The following is a 15006-nucleotide window of genomic DNA, read 5'->3' as shown; positions in this document are numbered from 1 at the left end:
AAACCATTTTAACTCTTCATATGCACTTTTTTTACATTAGTATTTTCATTAGCACTGGAAAGTCATCTCCATTCCACTGAAGGAAGTGCATTTTAAAAAAATCCACTATGGAACAATCACGGTAATTTTAGAACATGCCTAAAATTTCCATCTGCATATTAGAAGAGCTGTTTTTTTCACTTGTTTTTGGATTATGATCTCCAGAAATATACCCCGAATAGACTGGGTTTTTGAGGGATGTTTAAAATGTTTCCTTACTACGTCCAATAATTGTGAGTCCAGAGAACAATAATTATTAGATATGTTACATTTACCTTGTATCAATCCAGATGATTTCAAGCCTATGATAGCCTTCAATGAACAGTGTAGTATTCAAAACGGAATTGTGAGAGGGCTCCATAAATGTGAAGACTTGGTAAGGCTTTTAATATAAGGAAACTCTTGGGGTGCCTGGGTGGCTCAGCCAGTTAAGTGTATGCTTTCGGCTTAGGTCATGATCTCAGGGTCCTGGGACAGAGTCCTGAATCAGGCTTCCCACTCAGCAGGGAATCTGCTTGTCCCTCTCCCTCTGACCCTCCCCTGCTTGTTCTCTAATAAATAAATAAAATCTTTAAAAAAAAAACCGAGAAACCCATTTAAAAGAATATATATATATAAAGGAAACTCTTTCTTGAAGAATATTTTATGGTAAAAGAGAAAACTACCTTAGATTTGCAAGATTCAAAGGGAAGAATATACAGTATTGCAGAGTGGCGAAAGACATGAATTTTGTAAACCATGTTCTCCCTATGGGTTTTTTTTTTTCTACTTATTTATCCTCAAATAAGGAGAGTGATCCAAAGTCAGCTGTTTGCTAAACTGAGCATACATGGATAGTCTTTGGCCTCACTGGGTCCACAATGGTGCTTTCTAAGTTCTCTTTCTCAGCTATTCAGAAACAGATGAAGATGGGGTGCCTGGGTGGCTCAGTCGGTTAAGCTTCTGTGTTCAGCTCAGGTCATGATCCCAGGGTCCTGGGACTGAGTCCCGCATCAGTTTCCTTGCTCTGCAGGGAGCCTGCTTCTCTCTCTGCCTCTGCCTGTCGCTGCCCCCACTTGTGCTCACTCTCTCTCTGTCAAATAAATAAAATCTTAAAAAGAAAAAGGAAAGAAAAGAAAAGAAAAGAAACAAAACAGATGTAGGCAACTCTCAACCTAATTCCCATTTTCATCTACTCTGATTCTCACAGTCAGTAGATGGGAGTCATCAAACGGATTCTGCTCCAGAGCCTCCAGGAAGAATATAACCCTGCCAAAACCTTGTTTTCTCCTGTGTAATTCATTTCAGCCTCTGTCCTCCAAAATGTTAAGATAATAAATTTGTGTTGTTTAAAACAAAATTACCTATATAGATACAGATTCAGAACAAAGTCATCAGAAATTGCAATCTCTAGGATCCCAGTGTGCATCACTATTAAGAGTTCTTCCCTCTCCTACTCCAGAAATGAACTGGATGTAGACAATAAAAGGAAAGAATCTGGTGTAAGTCCAAGATCTTGGCTTCAATAACTGGGTAGATGGTAGTTTTTTCCTTTAGCTTAGCATGTATGTTCTACTCTACTGGATAAAGGGAGACTTCCCTCTAGCACAGGGCTAAGAACTAATATTTAAATGTCTCTATAAGCTAAGTCTTAATATAAACACACACACCACAGTCACTTCACAATTGCCAAAAAGTATTATTTTAACTTAATAAATGAGGAAGTTGAAAAAAGATAAAAATAGAGTTCAGATTAAACATCTGAGACATTTTCTACAATAGCACACAGCAGAATTTAAATTTTTTACTGCGGCAAAATGGTTTCAATGCACTCAATCCCTATTCTTTCAGAAATAAGCTTTAAAATCAGCTTTACTTCAGAACTTAAAGAAAAGTCCTTATTTACCCAATGATTCAGAACAGGAAGTACTAATATTACTGGTAGTTCTGCCTCCAAAGCACAACCCTACAAGTTTGTAACCATTTTTCCCCTCCATGGTTATACTATTCACACTGAACAAACATGTTCAACTCCCACTTTCCTTCTACCCCACCTCAAGCACCACCATTTTCCTAGAATTCTATTCAAGCTTTATATTAGTATAAACACAAAAACATGAAAAACACAGTAAAATAGAAAGAAGTTTCCTGCTTTCTTAAGTGGCTTCAGACTGGAACACATTCACTTTCCTGTCATTTAGAAAAAATCCATAGACACATTTGAGAAGTTCAGCTTTATGAGAGGGATAAAGATAATTCTCATTACAAGTTAACCTGATCCCAATCATTCTGCACAATTTTCTAGTGGGAACTTGAATAAAGCCCTTTAAAAACATCATCTAACCATCTGAAGTATAGAAAATCAAATGTTGGTTCACTGGCCCCTACTTTTCTCATAATATAAGAACTACTGAGAGGTGCCTGGGTGGCTCAGTTGGTTAAGCATCTGCCTTCGGCTGAGGTCATGATCTCAGGGTCCTGGGATCAAGCCCTGTGTCTGGCTCCCTGCTCAGCGGGGAATCTGCTTCTCCCTTTCCCTCTGCCTGCCACTACCCCCACGCCCCCCACCCCCGCTCATGCTCTCTCAAATAAATAAAATCTTAAAAACTATCGACCTAAAAAGAAATCACTGGTAGAATGTGTACAAAGACCATCACAACACAGATGCAAACAAACTTTGCTATATTTTGCAGTTCAAATTATACAGATCATTCACCAAATGAGGCAATGTGCCACACTGAGAAAAGACCAAGTATTAAAGTCTGACCACCCACTCACTAGCTATGTGACTCTAAAACTTCAGTTTCCTCAGGTGCAAAATAAGGCTAACCCTACCTACCTGACAGGATTTTTTTGATAATTATATGAGATCATGAACAGAAAATATTTAGCAGTGTTCTTGACCCACAGTAGGTACTCAAAAAAGCTAAAATGGTGAATTAATTTTGATATTATAGATGTCAGGACAATTGAGATTTGATGAATAGTTATCCCCTCTAAATAAGGACAAAATAAATTATATCTCTCATAACACAAAAAAAAGAAGACAAAATCCAAATCTGACAGATGGGTTTTGTATAATGCATTCAGATCCAACCCTCCTGCCATCCCTTCAGGTTAAGAGCATTGGCCAAGGGGGAAAAAACATCTAGAGCTATAAACTTTGCTATGGTTTACAAGTTGATTTGTGAAGGAGCTTTAGCATGGCGTGTATGTAAATAGAGACATAACCTCATTCTAATATAAAGGAGTGAAATATTAGTTATGACTCATTTCCCACCTAAGTGAGAACATTCACTTTAACACTACCATCTTATAGAAGGACATATATAACACTAGCAAAGGTCTGACTGGCATTCCAGGTGGGTATTTGATCAGATATAATCAAGTTTCTCAAATATATCTGACCAAAGAACATTAATTAAAAATGCACCAACGGCAGACAGCGAGTGCTCATGGGATATAATAAAAAAAAGTAACTTAAAGATTTCTTTCTCGGGGCGACTGCGTGGCTCAGTCGGTTAAGTGCCTGCCTTCGGCTTGGATCATGATCCCAGGATCCTGGGATCGAGGCCCATATCAGGCTCCTTGCTCAGCAGGGAACCCGCTTCTCCCTCTCGCTCTACTGCTCCTCCTGCTTGTGCTGTGTCAAATAAAATCTTTAAAAAAAAAAAAAGAAAAAGAAAAGCTTTCTTTCTTTTGGACAGTCAGAGCGGGATCAGTTTTATATCATATGAATATCTGTATTAAGTCATGCACAGAATCGAACATTGAATAACATCCATGGTTGCAATTGTGCGGACAGCCTTTGCCAACTTATCAATTTATAGTCCGTATTGTTCACAACTTCGTCCCTAATCCAACACAGCTGATGATTAAGTCCTCAAATCTCAAATATTTATAAACCATAAAAACCTAGGTCTGCAAATAAAATACTCTGTCACTGGTTGTGAGATACATGAATAAAATGTACTATACATAGCTAACAATTAATGTTCCTAAAGTGCTACACCAAGTACTTCCACATACGTGATCTCAGACCTTTACAGTAACTTTGTGAGGCACTAGTCCTATTTTACTGAGAAAAAGAGTCTTAACCTTGTGTTCTTCAATAGTGGAACGACATTTCACAAGCCACAGGTGATACTGAGCACTTGAAATATGGTTACTGTGACTGATTTTAAAATTTAAAATAATGAAAACTAAATAGTAACTGATAATGGATTCAAGTATGGAAAACTTATGTTTGGAATAACTTAGATACGCAAATCTGCTTTTTCAACTGTAAATATTATGAAAGCTAAACAAAGATAAAAAATTTTCAATGAAAATAGGTTCTGAATTGAGATGTGCTGTGTAAAATACACATCAGATTTTGAAAAAATCAGTACCCTAAAAAAGGAATGTAAAATACCTCATTTGAAAATTGTATACTCCTTACATGTTGAAATTATAACATTCTGGGTCAAATTAGAACATTCTCAGAGCAAAATCCAACAGTTTTTGAAAAAGCACAGTAAGATACTGTAAAACTTCTCTCAAAGCCATTCTATTTCCTTGAAATATTTTGTGTCTGAAGACCCAGGATCAAATCCTATTCTGACAGTGTCCCCTTGGGTGGAGTCTCACTTTCTTTAACTATTTAATAACAATGTCTGGGGGATTAAGACCTGAAAACACCAAGCCACAGTCACAGGGAAAAACAGGCTCTCACAAGAAGTCCGCTGTTCCCTCCATTCACTAGTCACTGTTCACCACCACCATGTCCCAAAAGAGACAGCAATATTCAACTAACACATTTTTTTCAACTAAGACTTTCAAATAACGTTTTAATTTTAGTTAGTAAATATGGATGATCAGATAAAACCTTCACTCTTACAAAGTCCATCAGTATGGCCCCTAATCCTGCAGTCCAGTGTCATAGATAATAGCCTCATGTGGCCATTTACATTTAAATTAATAAAAAAGAAATAAAAGTAAAAACTTAGTTCCTCAGTCACACAAGCCACATTTCACTATCCCTATGTAATTAGTATAAATATTCCTCATGGAAGAAAGTTTTTTTTTTTAAAGGAAGAATCTTAAGCAGGATCCACGCCATGTGTGGAGCCCAAGTGGAGCTCTATCTCACGACCCTGAGATCATGACCTAAGCCAAAATCAAGAATGAGATGCTTAACCAACTGAGCCACTCAGGCGCCCCAGAAGAAAGTTCTATTGGACAGGAACTCTCAAAAGGAAAAAACACATCAGTCACAGTGACAGGAAAAACATATTGTTAAATGTAATTCAAATATTATAGGTTATGGTTTCTAAAATCATGTATTGCACTACACAGTAAAATGAAAATGACAGTGATTCTACACACACACACACACACACACACACACACACAGAGTTCCGGGTCTTATTTCCTAAACAGAGTGAAAGCACATTCACTAGAATTAGCCACACCCCTTTAAGCTGAGTAAACTGACCATTAGGAAAATTCTGAAAAATATGATACATCTTCAACTTGGAAGCCATTCCCACGTTAGACTGTAGCAGAATTCCAGGCAGTATGCCTGCCTCTCCAGGCAGTACAGTTATGCATGTAGCATATCACAGTAATACTGAGCACTGCTTTCACTGTGCAAATTAAAATAGCCATAGCAAGAACCCCTACCATTCAACTCACAACACATTCCATGCCTGCATTTATGGATCAAAGGAAAAAGAAAAGGGTGGGGAGAACCCAAGAACCTGGGAATACAGTAGAATGTGTCAATTGGCATAAAGAAACTTAATGTGCCAAGAATTGAGAACTGCAAGCAACATTTTATGTGTAGTCTAGGAATTTTTTTTTTAGAATCTGCAACTCTAGTAATCTCTTGCTCAAACAGGCACTCATCTGTTGACTATCACCCTTTAAAAAAAAAAAAAAAAACTTATAACTTAAAATATTAACATTCATTTGATGTAGTTCCAAGCCTTGATGACAGATACTTCAGTTGGTCAGAACAGTTAAAAACAAATTTACAGTTCACCTTTAGAAACTTTCACAAAAGCTAACTCTACACTCAAGTTCCTCAATTCTTGTTCCCAATTTTTATCCTAAGTGTTTCAGAAAGTTTTCTGCTACTTAGCAAACTGGCAGAACTCAGATAAAGACCTGAGATACCAATTAAAATAATCCTTATTAATTTTTTAAAAAGGGATAAAAATGAGAAGTTAGGAGATATTCTGGAAGAGGTTAGTGATTGGGGCTCTTTGCACAATTAATCATTATCAGCTGGAGTATACAATCACACTAGCAACCTTAACTTCAGGCATGGCATATTACTACCAAAAAATGACTGAATTCTTCAAATACATTTGCAAAGCTGCTTTATACTCAAATCCTCAAATTATTTCAGAAGGAAATGGTTTCACTTGAGTATTTGCAGAAACTCAGAAATCATACCCATATTAAATCTGTCTTCAATTAGTGACAAGGCTGGATTCCAGTCTTTGGGAATATTTAATAATTCTTAATTCTTGTCTCCTCTATAATAGAAATGAAAAGCTACTGCCCAAACCACCACTAGTCAAGAAAGAAGGTTTACTAATTGGAGATACTTCTGCCTTGTAACTAGCAACTGTACATGCTTCTGTTTATAATTTGCAAACATTTGTCTGCAGAAAGATATTTCAGAAACACTCTGAGATGAGCCTGTGCTTTCCCCTCACACTCAAAAATATTATTTTCCTAAACCTCTACATTCATTTACACCTCACTCTAACAGAAATAACCACAGCAATTAAAACTTTAATTGAGTAAGAACAGTAACTTTTATGTCCACTGTCACTTAAGATTTTTTTAACCTTTTTTAAGTGTTCTATTACTTCAGATGAGTTATCTGAAAAACACAGATGACCGAAGAAAGTGTTTTACTTATTTTTTAGATTTATTATTCATTACATTTCAAGACTTAAAGGAAAAAAATTTCTTGCTCATGCAAAGATGATAATACCTGTAAAGAAACATGAGGTTACGTTACTGATGGCCTAAATATTCATATTCAACCTTTTTATTAATAAGAATCCTTTATGTTATCAACTGGAGAAAGTAAATAAAACAGCCTTCAATGGTAAAGTGTCCAGTAGGTTACTAATATTAATGCCATGTCAAACTGCAGCATCTTTTATCATTATGAATTTAGGCCTTCAGAAGATTTGAGCTGAGGAAGGCCTCTTTAAGGAAGTATTTAGGAAGAAAGCAAATTAAGATGAATAAATTACTGCAGCCAAAGTAAAACCAGGCTTGGTGAACTATGAAAATCAGAAGCTCAGAAGAGGCTTAATTCAGTCAAGCCCTCCGATGATCATCTGCCTCGGCCCGCCACGGGCACACTGCCAGATAAGACAGTATGCTGCCTACAGGAAAATGCACCATGGGAAAGAACTCTAGAACCTACTAAAAGGAAGCCAATTACTGACCAAATAACTTTGCATATCTCAGGGCAGGTGTGCTCTATCTCCAGGGCTCAATTCAATTCCATGCAATCCTAAGAGAGGCAGCCCATGTCTACCTGCTACACTCCAGCAGACCCCAAGATAACCTCTGGATAACTTTACTACCTCCTAAAATGAAAGAGGGGATAAAAGCCGCACCATCCCCAGAGAAATAAGGAAAAGAAAGGAAAAAAAAAAGACGAGTACCTCTAGGGACCTTGACCCCAGGCACTCTGAGACTGACACCGCCCTGAGAAATATGCTCCCCCATTCTGTTCTCCTTCTGTTCCTTCAGTGACCTGTTCCTACTGCCTCGGGGATGGCAAGAGACAAGTCGCCGCCGTTCCCCCCACCCCCAGGGGAAGGTGCCTTTCCCAGTTGAGAGCCGCAGAGGGAGGAAGAAAAAAGGTTGCTCCTCCCCAGCCCACCCGCCCCACAACTGCTGGGTGCAGACACGATGGGGGAAAGGGAAGAGGAGCAATGGGAGGTGACAAATCTGCACTGGCCTAGGGGATGAAAATCCTTGGTTTGGAAGAAACGCGGGAGAATTGCACCCCCCCCCCCGCCCAATCTACCCAAATGAATGAACTGAATAAAACGGCGAAAGGGGAGGGAGTTAGAATGCGCAGTTCCTACCACCCAGGAAGTGAAAATAGAGGCCCTCGAACCCAGGCCTGGTCTCGCTGCCCTTTGCACCCCGACTCTCGTCCTTTCTATCCAAGCCCCACATCATTAACTCTTAAGCTTTCCAAGATAGCGCCCCCATCCTCCATCTACCCCAAGCACCAATACCCATCCCCCTCCGATCCTACTCTTTCTACTTGGGCCCAGACTCCACCTTCTTCTTTCCTACCACCCTCTCCACAGCCCTCACTGGCCCGGGCCCGGCCGCACCTGGAGATGCTCCTGAAAACGAATTGGCAGAATCTGGGCCATGGCGCTGTCGGGTGTATGGTCTCCTCCTGTCACTGGGGCTGCGGGGCAGCGGCTGCCCGGGCTCTCCAAGGGAGAGGAGGAGAAGGGGGAGGGGGGAGGCTGGGCTCAGCAAGATACTCTCCGGGGACGCAGGAAACTGGCAGGCAGACGAAAGAGCTCGGGTCGGGGGCGGAGGCTCCAGGGTCCGGGAGAGCCGCAATGGCGGAACCGGGCGCAGCGCAGACTCCGGAAACGGCTGAGCCCTGCGGAGGGATCCCGACGACAGAACTCCGCCCAAGTCACCTCACCCCCTCCGCCTTATGTACCCCTCCACGGAGTGCGGCGGTGCAGTGGGGCGCAGGAATTCGGGGCGCAGTGCGCCGAGGGCATCGCTTACTGCTGCGCCACGAGGGTAAATTAGAGGACTCGAAGGGACTACTTTTTTGGACTCATCACTTTCCCCAGACTCCTGCTTTTCCTCCCCCCGCTCCTTTTTTTTGCATTTTGCCACATCATGCGACTAGCGGTGACCGACGTCATTTCCGTGGGCGCTTAGGTCCCACCCACGTACTTCCGGGTGCACGTGATGCTGGTCGGGAAGGGTCGCCTCATTGCTGGCAGAATGCGGAGCGAGTTCTCGGGACATGCAGAGTCTCCTGGGAATGTGGTGGCTGTTGGGCCGCCTTGAGGAATGGCGGTGCTATTCCCTTTCCCTTTGGGCCCTGCCTATTTAAACTGAGTCCCTTACGAAGAGGACGTGGCGTGGGCAGATGGGCCCAGCCTCCCGCCCTCTCCGTGACTCAGGGAAACGGCCTCCTTGCAGAGCGCTTTCTTGGCAGCCGGCTGCAGCACTCCTCCCCCGCCTACTTTCATACCGTGGGTGGTTTCTTGCGTCTCAGGGAGGGGGAATGAAATGAGGTTTAAGATCCTCCCTTCCCTTATGCACACCCTTCTGACGCTTGGAGAAGCTGACGCTTGGATTTTAACTAGAACTAGCAATTTCTTTGTATGTTACCTAAATAATTGGCTCAAAGGACAGTGAAGGCCATTTATGAAGTGTCTCAGCTGGCCTTGTGATAGCTTTTCTTATTTCTACGGACATTTTGGCGGAAATGTATGTGATGTGGGTCTAGCTAGTATAGACAGAGACTTTGAGTATTGTATCTGTGCTACAGAATTGGACCAAAACTGTGGCAGGAGGATTTTTTTAGCCACATCAAATACGGAGTCTTAAAGGTTTCGATAATGAGTTTAACGGGGAGGCTTGAAACCCTTGAGGTTCTTCTAAGGTGTGGCTATATACATTCTTGGAAAAACGGATTATCTATTAGCGGTGTAGTTCAGTGGGACCACCTTAACATTGCCAGTGAATTAGCAGTATTGGGAATGTAAGTGCTTAAAAGCTGGAGCATCTTGTTTTCCAACAACATTAAGATAACTACAATATTTATTATCGATTAGTAACCTTCCCAGTACTTTATTGCTAAGGTATAAGCTGTAATATTTCATTAATAGCACAAATGCATTAAAAGTTTTAAGAATTTAGTTTTGTGCCTTTCATCTTTATAAGAAATGTGGCTATTTTTCCAGAAAGATCATAAGGAAAAACAAGTACACAGTAATTCTTTTTAGTGCCCTTTTCAGTTCAGCATAAAACCCTATTATATACAGTAATTTTGTGTGTTAAGCAGTTTTGCTTAGAGAAGTTTGCTTAATCATTTAAATTGCTTTTAATGTTTTCCCCAAAATATATCTCACATACTTAGGATGAGAGAAGAATCTTTGGCAGGTAAGAGAGGAGACAGAGGCTGTTATGCAAAGAATAAGAGTGAATATTTATGGTAGGCAAAATTGTGTTTTGTCTTATTAAGCCAGATGCTTGAAGATGTTCTGTATTCTGCAACATTTGAAATAACATTTCTAATTCCAGTTTAATAGTAGCTCTTTCAATCCTTTTTGGAAGCAGACAAATTCTAAATTAAAAATCTAAAGGAGTTATTGTTTTATTATAGTAAAAGCAGTAGCTTAATCGGGTTACATGTCTGATCTCAGAATCTGGGATGCAAGAGCTATATCATGAATGGGCCACCAATATTTAATTTGTTAATAACTGTCTTGCATTTTCATACAGACCTATAATTTTAAGTACATTTAGAATTCCCAAAGCAATTGATTTTAGCTTGGATATTTGAGTGTGTGGAATATCTAACTAAAAGTGCACTGAGGTTCTGTTAATGAGTGCTGTGTCATCACACATAGAAATGTAATGTATTGTTTTCAGAAGTCATTTAGAAGAAAAATAGATTACAACTTACTAGTTCATTTTGAACACTGTATCTTTCAAATCAATAAATCTAAAATTTTTCAAGAGGAAAAATGATCCAGAGGATAAACATTAAAACCCAAACCTGTGCATCTTAAAGATCAATAATTTTGGCTGAGGTAATGAAGAGAGCTTTTCACGGTAGTAAGCTGTTCCTGCAATGGTGAAAAGGCAGGAAAGGTTATCCTTCGTTTAGATGTCCTGAAGGCTGAGTCACTGTTTCCAGTTACCTGAGCAGTAATCAAATGACTTTGTTTTCAGGTGCTACCTTAAGTTAGAGAAGATAAATAACCTTATAAATCAGAAAACAAATGCTGGGTTTTAGGGTTTTTTTCTAACTATGACAATGTCTTCTAATACATCTACTGCAGTTTTTTTTAAAGATTATTTGGCAGAGAGCTCGAGGGAGAACAAGCATGGGGAGCCGCAGAGGAAGAGGAAGAAGCAGGATCCCTGCTAAGAGAAGCCAGCGTGGAGCTCAATCCCAGGACCCCCAGGATCATGACCGGAGCTAAAGGCAGATGCTTAACCGACTGAGCCACCCAGGTGCCCCTATCTCTACTGCTATTAATGTATTATCATCCCAGCTTTTAGTTTCAGAAAATATTTTAGTAAGTAGCCATATTAATAAAAGTGGTCAAATTCTTCCAATTTGAAGCTATTTTTATCAGAATATTCTGTAGTAGTTCCTCACTCTGAGTCACAGCAAGCACCATTAGCAAAAACTGCACTGCTCATACGCTATTTTGAGGAGTGTCAGTTTCTCAAAACCTATACAAAAAACCTTTACTGTACCCGTAACTTTATATTGTATGCCAGGAAATTATATAATGTAAAATATAACAATATGTTTTATATAAAATATATATATGTCAGTGAGAATGACACCTCAGAAGAACATTCATCAGATTCCTCTATAGTTGTTTATTGTCAAGCAGCCCCCAAATTAAGGCCCCTGCCTTTTAACTTGACCTTTTGAAAACAGCAGGATTTAGCTACAAAAGCCACAAAGTAAAGACATTTCTCAAACATTAAGAGATGATTAATTTTAAAGCAGAACTTTAAGCCTAACCCACTGTACCAATTATTTAAAAATCAGATTTTAATGAAACCAAGAGGGATATACTTTAGCCTTACCCAGTAAGATAAGTGGTTTTGCCATTTAAACAGCAGCTTTGAAAGATCTCAGCCCCCTAGGGCCACAGATGTGAATCCCACAGGCTTGGATAAAGAGCAGCATAGCAAAAGCACCGACTCAAGTATCAGTCAACCCACAGTGCCCACTTTATGTTGGCCCTGTACAAGGACAGATTATAGGCAAAGCTCACCTGAAAAGAAACACAAAGCCAGAAAAAATTTTTCATGGCCTTTTTGGTATGAGATGGACCTGAATTTATACTTAGTATCATTCACTTACTCAGGCTTGTCCTAAATCTAATTTATACAGGCAAGTTTTATAATGTATCATGGACAGCAAATAAGATCTATAACGAGTCTTTATTCTGTGTCAGGACTGAGCATGTTCCAAGTGAATCCCCAAGACAGCCCTGTGGGAATACAATCTGGAATCTAGTCATATTATATAGGCCCCTCCCATGTTGTCTAAAGGTTAAATCAGATTCCAGCAGAGGAATAAAGTGGCTCATAACATTACCTTAAAAAGTCATCTTAGAAAAGTTGGTTCAAATATAGTGATACACAGAGCATTATGGACAGATAAACTCAGAAGAGTTATAACCCTGCTGATCAATAGGGAGTCAGATGCATGTCACCATAACCCCTTCATATTCAAAAATTAAAGTCACTAGAAGCTTGAGAAGTTCTATACAATGAAGGGTTGAAGAAGATCAGGATGTTGGAATGATTGCTGTGGGCTATTTTTTTCCTTCCTTTCTAAATATGTAGAACTCTCTCTATTCATCTCCTAGTGTTATTACTGTCTCCAAAGCAAGGCATGACGCACAAACATGTTTTCTCAGCAATCTTAAAATTCTGTCACACTCCAGGGATAGTTCTAGTAGCAATGCACATATGCAGCCTTCTTATAGTAGTAAACTCTCAGAACAGAATGGTTAAAAACTGAGATCTGGTAAACAAAAGTTTTGGTTAACTCAATAATAAAGTTTCAAGGAAGTATAATCGAATTTACTTGGTCAATAAATACCTTACAGTACATACAATGAAAAATTAAATACTCAATGTTAAAATCTTTTCATTAAACGGTTTTTTATATTGGGAAAGCAATTCTGAATTTTAAAGTCCTCAGGTTCATCACTGTGAAGTTTTTTAAGTACATCTACATATGCAGCCTGATCTGAATATGTACCAAATTTAGGACACACTACAAATTCCTTTTTTTTTTTTTTTTTAAGATTTTATTTATTTATTCAACAGAGAGAGAGACAGCCAGCGAGAGAGGGAACACAAGCAGGGGGAGTGGGAGAGGAAGAAGCAGGCTCCCAGCAGAGCAGGGAGCCCAATGCGGGGCTCCATCCCAGAACCCTGGGATCAGGCCCTGAGCCAAAGGCAGACACTTAATGACTGAGCCACCCAGGTGCCCCTACAAATTACTTTTTAAAAAATGACTTAGCTTAACATGTCATGACCGATGAAAGTGGATGATGTAAAACGAACCAAAAACCTGGTTATTTCCTTTTCTGGTTGCTTTCATTCCAAATAACTGTGAGTTTAATGTTGTACAGTATACAATTACACAACCATACGTTCTATAACATTCCAGTAAAGAAAAATATGTAGCATTCATATAAGCCTACCTCATTTATTGATTTAAGTTTCTTTTTTTTTTTTTCAGAGCCAGCACTCTTACCACCAAGATGCATGAAAAGTTCCCTTTAGGGTAAAAATAAAAACTAACCTGATAAGGACAGCCCTTTACCGTCTCTGTATTTTTGGGCTATCTAGCTAAACCATCAAATCAGATGTAGAGATGAGATTATACTCATTATTGAGGAGCGCTTAAAAATTCCATTTCTTGAAAGGTAACTAAATAGAGTAGCAGACTGGCACACAATGGCAGTCTCTAAGTGGTATATGCTGTAAAAGGATAACCTGAGTCCAAGCCAACTTTCAAATTTTTCTGTCTGCAAGAATGAGTGGCACTCAAATTATTCATTTGACCTACTTAATGTTAGCCAAAGTTACAGACTGGAAACTGAAAAATACTTCAAAAAAGCTCCTCTCGAGGTGACACTAATATTCTTTCCATGTTTAACTCTGGTTCCTCTCTCAATCACACAAACTCTGTCTCCTTTCTTAATTTAGTCCAAGTCCTACTCTGCCTTAAAAACTCAGCTTAAAATCTATTTATCCTACTTCTTAAGCTATTATAACATTTATTGACTGTACCACCTATTTAATTCAAAGCCTGGACCAACGTATGTTGTCAGTAATCATACCTGGAGCTAGCACAGCAATCATTTATAAATATCTATCATATACAAAAGGCACCAAACTGGATGCTATGCTGTATTTTGGGTTAACCCATCTCATTTCCTATGTATTAGCTGATCACCAAGTAATATTAGGTTAAGAAACATATAGATTTTATCTAGACAAGTAATGTGATTATTTTCTTTGAAAATCTTAACAGTTGGGGTGCCTGGCCAGCTCAGTCAGTAAAGCATGCAACTCTTGATCTCAAGGTTGAGTTCAAGCCGCACACTGGGTGTGGAACCTACTTAAAAAAGGAGGGGGGTGCCTGGGTGGCTCAGTCAGTTAAGTGTCTGACTTTTGGGTTGCTCAGGTGGTGATCATGAGGTCAAGGGTCATGAGATCAAGCCTTGCATTAGGCTCCTCACTCAGTGGGGACTCTGCTTGAAGATTCTCTCCCTCTGCCCTTCCCACCACTTGTACTCTCTCTAAAATAAATAAATAAATCTTTTAAAAAAAGAATTGAAAATCTTTAATACTTTCACAAGAGAATTTTGTATTTTTCATATTTTAAGGTTAAAGGAACAGATAAGTAATATAGATTACTTTGAAAATTCTGGGGAGAATAAAGATTATAATTTAAATTTATTGATGGCTTAACATTATGTTCAATCCTATCAACTCTGCTATAAAGAAAAATAAAAGCCAGAAAAATCTCAGATATTTCATGAAATTAAGATCTTTTCTTACAAATGAAATAATCTGAATTAGAATGGGTATGTGAAAAGTAGCTTTCCTGGATTAAAGTGCAAGTGGTAAAGAAGTGAAGTCAAAAGAATAATGTTTCCTGATTGGAAAATTACATGAAATTTAAATTTCATTGTCCAC

The 15006-nt window shown here is 39.1% G+C and overlaps 2 protein-coding genes across 12 annotated transcripts in view; one reads left to right on the top strand and one right to left on the bottom strand.

Annotated features, from left to right (window-relative positions):
- CLTC (clathrin heavy chain) overlaps positions 1–8484 on the bottom strand; it is a 59684-nt gene extending 51200 nt beyond the window's left edge. For both annotated transcript variants that reach the window (XM_026517470.4, XM_026517471.4), the window contains exon 1: positions 8385–8484. In XM_026517470.4, the coding sequence (XP_026373255.1) occupies positions 8385–8426 (42 nt within the window). In that variant the 5' untranslated portion in view covers positions 8427–8484. The remainder of the gene's footprint in view (positions 1–8384) is intronic.
- LOC125283287 (uncharacterized) lies at positions 8399–13615 on the top strand. 10 transcript variants are annotated; one of them, XR_007191017.2, is made up of 4 exons: positions 8442–9519; positions 10172–10194; positions 11112–11274; positions 13541–13615. XR_007191017.2 is itself a non-coding variant. In XM_057318004.1 (3 exons), exons 1-2 carry the CDS (start codon positions 8425–8427, stop codon positions 11241–11243), a joined length of 525 nt encoding a protein of 174 aa, XP_057173987.1. In that variant the 5' UTR covers positions 8399–8424; the 3' UTR covers positions 11244–11274; positions 13541–13615. The 10 variants fall into 10 exon arrangements, 4 of the variants coding, with proteins under 4 accessions (XP_057173987.1, XP_057173986.1, XP_048079689.2 ...); XM_057318004.1 differs by lacking the exon at positions 10172–10194 and having other exon boundaries at positions 8399–8817; XM_057318003.1 differs by lacking the exon at positions 10172–10194 and having other exon boundaries at positions 8399–8817; positions 11100–11274.
- The last annotated feature ends 1391 nt before the right edge of the window (positions 13616–15006 follow it).

The sequence above is a fragment of the Ursus arctos genome, unplaced genomic scaffold (assembly GCF_023065955.2).
Source record: "Ursus arctos isolate Adak ecotype North America unplaced genomic scaffold, UrsArc2.0 scaffold_24, whole genome shotgun sequence".
Classification (NCBI taxonomy): Eukaryota; Metazoa; Chordata; class Mammalia; order Carnivora; family Ursidae; genus Ursus; species Ursus arctos.
Note: the sequence above shows the minus strand (reverse complement) of the source record. Positions and strands in the feature narration are given on the sequence as shown.